At 41.6% G+C, this 6,251-nt stretch overlaps 1 protein-coding gene across 1 annotated transcript in view; it reads left to right on the forward strand.

Annotated features, from left to right (window-relative positions):
* The window catches only part of PIGL (phosphatidylinositol glycan anchor biosynthesis class L), a 101,240-nt gene that overhangs the window by 70,944 nt on the left and 24,045 nt on the right, over positions 1-6,251 (forward strand). Inside the window, exons 3-4 of the mRNA XM_018572083.1 lie at positions 2,088-2,178; positions 5,665-5,732. Coding sequence (XP_018427585.1) covers positions 2,088-2,178; positions 5,665-5,732 — 159 coding nt within the window. The remainder of the gene's footprint in view (positions 1-2,087; positions 2,179-5,664; positions 5,733-6,251) is intronic.

Below are 6,251 nucleotides of genomic sequence, written 5' to 3' on the forward strand. Positions count from 1 at the left end.
TGATCAGCTCCTCTCTTCAGTTTGTTCTGTTAAGTGTTTAAAATGAAAGGGAGAAGCTGATTGGTTGCCATGCACAGATGCTTCAGATTTTCTTGGGTCCAGTTTTAATGAATCCCCCTATAGCACCTTTATGCATGGCTGGAGGAACAGTACCAGGTTCTAGCAACAGATGTAGCTGTCCTTAAAATCTGGAGTTAAGGATCCCAGTTCTATAATTTCCAAAGCTTTGCTTGAGTGCAGTTTATTAGATTTTGTTATTTGCACTAACAGTTCATTTTTTAGGACAATCTTTTAGGGGTCTAACCCCTCCTTCTAGGCCTAAGCAGTCCAGATACACAGATATTCAGCAAAATGTTGAGGCAGATTGACTACAATCACCCTAAGCAGAGTTTTGCTTAAAGAGTATGTCAGGGGAAAATAAAAACATATGCAGTACGGACACTCATCATTTTACGATGTTTTGCTAAACCCATCATAACCCGATTGTATCGTAAACTGAGGAGTTTACTTGTGTAGTTTACTGCCGCGGTCAGTACGCAATGGGAATAAATAGGAAAACTGCTATTGGCTAGTTCAAATTGCAATAGCGGCTGGCTATTGAATCCCCACCCACTAAGACGAGGAGTGGACCTGAGAGAGAAAGTTTTCTCTCAGGTCCGCTCCTCTGCTCAGTGGGCGGGTGCAATAGCCAGCCTGCTATTGGCTATTGCAATCTGAAAAGGCCAATAGCAGTCTTGTTAGTGACACCAGTTGTCTACATTCACTTGCCAACTGCGGAAGCGAGCTGGCAGGTGAATAGGAAGGGCTGGTTGCATGAGAGTTACTATTAACTCTCAAGCAACCAGAAACTACAGTTACCTACCGATTTGTGGGTGCCGAATAACGTGGAGTTTACTGTACAGTAAACTCCATAGTAAATGTGAAAAATCGTAACTCGATTGATCGCAAACTGAGGAGCATCTGGACATCTCTGCAATACACGCACATTTCCCCATGTTTTATCCCTTTAAAGTACAGAACAGTAACTGTTGATCTGCCAGAAATGCTCAGTTCATAATTCCTTATTGTGGGCCGACAACCCACTTTTTTTGTGGACTGAGTGGTGTCAGCCCTGCCCAGTTTTCTTTTGCTAAGCTACTCAACCCCACCACCTTTCCTATTATTTACAATAGACACTAAATATTCCATAGTCCAAGAATTTATTTTTAAGGTTTAGAGGAGAACTATGAGATGAGTGATTTCCACTCACCTCATAGTTCTAGCCGACCTGTGACAATGAGACTGTCACAGGTCGGCTCAGTAGATCGGGAGGTGAGCGAACACATACCGGGTTCGCTCACCTCTCGATCCTGTCACGGCTCTCTGCCGTGACAGGGGGAGGGGCTCGATTCCCCTCTCCCCGCTCCGATCTGCCAGCGTTGACTGGCGGAACGGACGGGGGAGGGGGCGGGTACAGCTGGCTCTGCCTCTAAATAGGCAGAGCCAGCTGTCACTCACGCAGCTGGGCGGATCTCAACATCGATGTCGGGATCCGCTCCGGCTGCGCGTCTCAGTATACCGCGAGCTGTAGCTCGCGGTATACTGAGCTTAGGGTAACTGGAGGACGCTAGTTTGTGTCCTCCCGTTACCCTAAGGAGAACTATGGGGTTAAACACTGACCCCATAGTTCTCCTTTAACTCCTTAGTTTAATGTCACTTTACTCATCATGTGTAGAGTGTTTTTGCCGCTGCTCAGAATCAGATTCCTTTCCATTATAATGACTGCTTTGTAATCAATCTCAAAGGAGGCATCTCCTTCCCCTGCTTATCCAAGACAGACAATGCATTGTTGTGAGTAGCATGTTAGTGATTTGCTACATTTACTGATGAGTTCTGCACTTATGTTTTCTGCACACCCTCCTTTTGAGAACATGTTTTGCAGTCCATAAGAAAAAATTTGTATATTCAGAAAAGAAGCAGTTAGGAATCTCAACTTATTGCTAAACCCTCTCCCCACTGGGATAAATGTAGTAAATCATGTTTTTTGTCGTGTCATTGCAATTTATAATTCTGCGTTGTCAATAGAAAGCATTTTTTCTCTTTTCTAGAAACCTTCCTGACAATCCAGACATACAATGGGACAAGCATCTCCTCTCAGATCTAATTCTAACCCATATAAACCAGAAGAATGTTGATCTGGTGAGTGTTCAGTAATGGTATCTTTTATCTAGTTTTGAATTTATTTCATAGTAATGTAAATTGTAAATGCTACATATATTTTTTCTGGAGTGCGGTTTTAAACCCAATCACTAAAATCTCATATATTTATGCATAGCTCACCTCTATGACTCCCAGTAATCTTTACTGATTTTAGTTTGGTTTAGGAGATCAAGTTCATTTGCATATTAGCTCCCTCTAGCTTCAGAAACAACATTTTCGGTTATATTGAGCTATCTACACAGCGTTACGATTAGAATTTGTATGGGTTTTTGTTAAAGTGACACAAAACCCTCAGATTTTTTCTCCTTATACACATCTACACAATGAACATTCTCCAAAGCCACATTTACTCATGTTTTAAAATAAAGTCTTACTATTTTAATCCCTATATAAAGTCGGCTGTGCTCACTCCCGTGTCTCTTCTCTCCCCTCACTAGGGTTGCCACCTGTCCAGGATTCACCCAGACAGTTCGGGTTTTGAATGCTGTGTTCGGGTTTCATGGCAGCTGAAACCCGGACACATGATGTCAGACAGACAGGGGCAACCAAAATGAAGATAGGGGCTACTGGCCCCCCACTGAAAATAGTCTCAACTGTGATATTTACATAGGAATGGATGGCGCTATTTACATATGAATAAGCCACGGCTCATTCCCTCCAAAAAATGTCTGCGCGTCGCTTGAGTGTTCGGGTTTCGCTTGAAGAAAAGGTGGCAACCCTACCCCTCACACTTCCTTTCACTTAGAAAGAGCCGTGCACGTTGATTCTGGTCACGTGCACATCTTTCTTTGCCTACAACTCCCATTGAGGCAGAAAGGAATCATCTCTAACTGCACACAGCTGCTTCCCCTCCCCTCTCCTCACTATACAAGCTGTGACAGTACACCGCTTGTAATCTCTGCAATGCTGTGAATTATCAAAACTACTTACAATAGCTTTACAACAAATCTACAACAAAGAATCAAGCTTACAACAATACACCGAAAAAAAAACATTATTTCAAATGTAGGAGCCGTATCCTCTGTGACTGTTTGACCAGATTCAGCGTGTGAGCTGAGACTCAGAAGAAAGTATGAGGCTGGTGACAGCTCACATGCTGAATCTCCTCACAAGCAGCTGCCCCCACACTCCCTCCTTGGTAAGCCAGGAGGAGAGAAATCAAAGCTCATATATTAATGTGGGAGAGCCTAAGAAATCCCAGCTCCTTGCAGAGTCTAGAGGGGAGGATTTGTGGGCGGAGACTGAGAAGACACGCCCCCAGCATGTTGTAGTCCTTCACATGAACCAGCATAGAGGGTGGCTACTTTTCAGCTCCTATAGGGACCATGGAGAAGAAAAGTAGCCACCCTCTGGCAGGAAGTTGTGGATGGAGAAAAATAAAATGGATTTTGGAGCATATAGAGCTGAACAATGACAAAAAAAAGTACACAGTCATTGATTATTTATATAAAAGAAGTTATTTAATTTCTGTGTTTAATGTTGCTTTAAGATTTATATTGCCCAACTAAAATCATTGGATTACTTTGCTGACACTCAACTAACAGGAAACGAGTCATAATTCTGACTTGAAAGAAAAACATAGTCACAGGACAGGTTTTTTGTACACTATAGAATGTACACTCATAAGCAATGCGGTTATTAGCTACTGTATGTACTGCCCTGTTTTTCTTGTTTAATTTGCTATAATGTGAAGAACATTGAGGAAATTCTAGTAGTTGTTTGTGCAGTACATGCACCCTCTAGTGGTAGAAGTGAAGTAGATCACAAATTGTATATTAAAGTGACACTAAACTCAGAAATGAAATCTTAAAAATGCGTTCAAGTACCTTAACTATTAACAAAAATGTATCTTACATGTGTATCACTTGGCTTTAGATCCTCCAATAATCTGATGCTGACACCGTCCTTCCTTCTGGAGGGTGGCTTCTTTTTTTCCCCTATGGTCCCTGTGTGTGTTGTAGTGTAGCCACTTCCCCAAGCTCACTCCCGTGGTACCCATCCAAATTATCTATTTACACGGTACCACATAAGCGCCTAATAGACAAGCTGAGATCTGTGGGCATAGATGAAATGGTGTGTACATGGATAGATAACTGTCCGGAGAGTATTGATAAATGGCTCTTTTTCAGATTGGTCTAAGGTCGAGAGTGGCGTGCCTCAGAGTTCTGTGCTGGGCCCCATCCTGTTTAACCTGTTTATTAATGATCTCGGGGAAGGTGTTAATAGCCATGTTTCTGTGTTTGCTGATGATAAAATTGGGAGGGTAATATACATGAGCTTAGACATTATTACATTACAGGAGGACCTGAATAAAATAGGGGAGTGGGCAACTATATGGCAGATGAGGTTTAATGTTCAAAAATGTAAAGTAATGCATTTTGGGGTTAAAAATAGGCTAGCGGATTACATATTAATGGGAACTTCACTAGGGAAGTCAGAAATGGAAGAAGATTTAGGGGTCATAGTAGACCAAGAATTGAACAATAGTAGAGCTGCAGCTAACGATTATTTTCAAAATCGATTAGTTAGCCGATTATTAAGTTCGAAAATAGCTTGCAATGCCCGGCTGCGGCAAACAAAGCAAGCAGAGTACTGTCTTGTATTAAAAAAAGGAATGTTCTGTAGAGACAAAGCAATACTTTTGCCACTTTACAGATCACTGGTTCGGTCATCTGGAGTATGTGGTCCAGTTTTGGTCACCAATCCACAGAAAGGTTGTCCTTGTGCTGGAGAAGGTCCACAGAAGGGCAACTAAACTAGGGGCTAGAGGACCTAAGACAAGGTTACTAAACTTAAACTTGTTCACGCTGGAAGTGAGGAGATTAAGAGGGGACGTGATTCTGATGTACAAAATGTTTAGTGGTAATGGCAACATCAGCAATAAACCTTGTACTGTAAACTCCGTAACAAGGAAAAAAAGATTTAACCACAAGGGGCGTATGGGGCTTTTTTTCAGGTAGAGCAGTTAAAGTCTGGAACTTGCGGCCACAAGCAGTGGTATCAGCAGAGCGTATTGAATCATTCAAAAATCAATTAGATACCATCCTCAGAGACCGTAACATAAAGGGGTACAGGTATTCTTAAAAACGACATTACTCAGGGACTCGTGTACACACAAACACATGCACAATCACATACAGACACACAAAGGTTGAACTTGATGGACCTGTGTCTTTATTCAACCTCAAATACTATGTAACTATACAACTATTTTAAATTATTTAAATTTAGTTGGTTACTAGTTAAAAAAGGAGAGCCTTTTTTGTGTAGAGTATAAATTCTACAGAGCACAGCAACCCCTGCTATATAAATGTCAAAGAAGCTTAAAACAATTATTCGTCAGATCTCACTAGAATGATGATTTGTCAGGGCAGCTGTGCTCACATTGAACTCATAATTCATTTTCATGGCTACTGTTTTTTCTTATTATTTCAGGAAAATTGACCTATGCAATCTCTATTTCAGGTGATCACATTTGATGAAAAAGGAGTTAGTGGCCATTCCAACCATATTGCCTTGTACCACGCTGTAAGGTAGAGTGTTCCAGCTACAGCTCACACAATCGAGTGACAATAACTCTATGACTAATTTACATACCTAAATGATTTTTATATTTTTTTATAATCCTTGTTTTATTGATTGCGTGTAATAATCTACTTTTTTGAGGTTGTGGATTTGGGGTTCTTGGGGTTTTCATGAGCTGTAAGCCATAATCATCACAATTACCGTATATACTCACAATATTTATTTAGCTATTCTTGTTGTATACACCTCTACCAATTAGTAAAAGTACTCTTCTACTTCCTGGTTTACTAGGTCATCTGCAGCCTCATGTGAAGATGCAGATACGCATTCCAATCAGGGCCGGTGCTAGCATTCTTGCCTACACAGGCAAGGTGCATTTTTGCGCCCCCCCCCATCCCCGACCCCTGTAAAAACAGGGCATTTTGACAAGTACTTGTACTTGTCAAAATGCCCCGATGTTTGCTCTGTTTTTTTTTTTCACTTACCTTCGGCGCGGGAGAGCCTAATTTAGCAGGGCCGCGACTGGC

The sequence above is a fragment of the Nanorana parkeri genome, unplaced genomic scaffold, assembly GCF_000935625.1.
Source record: "Nanorana parkeri isolate BGI_ZX_2015 unplaced genomic scaffold, ASM93562v1 scaffold1933, whole genome shotgun sequence".
NCBI lineage: Eukaryota > Metazoa > Chordata > Amphibia > Anura > Dicroglossidae > Nanorana > Nanorana parkeri.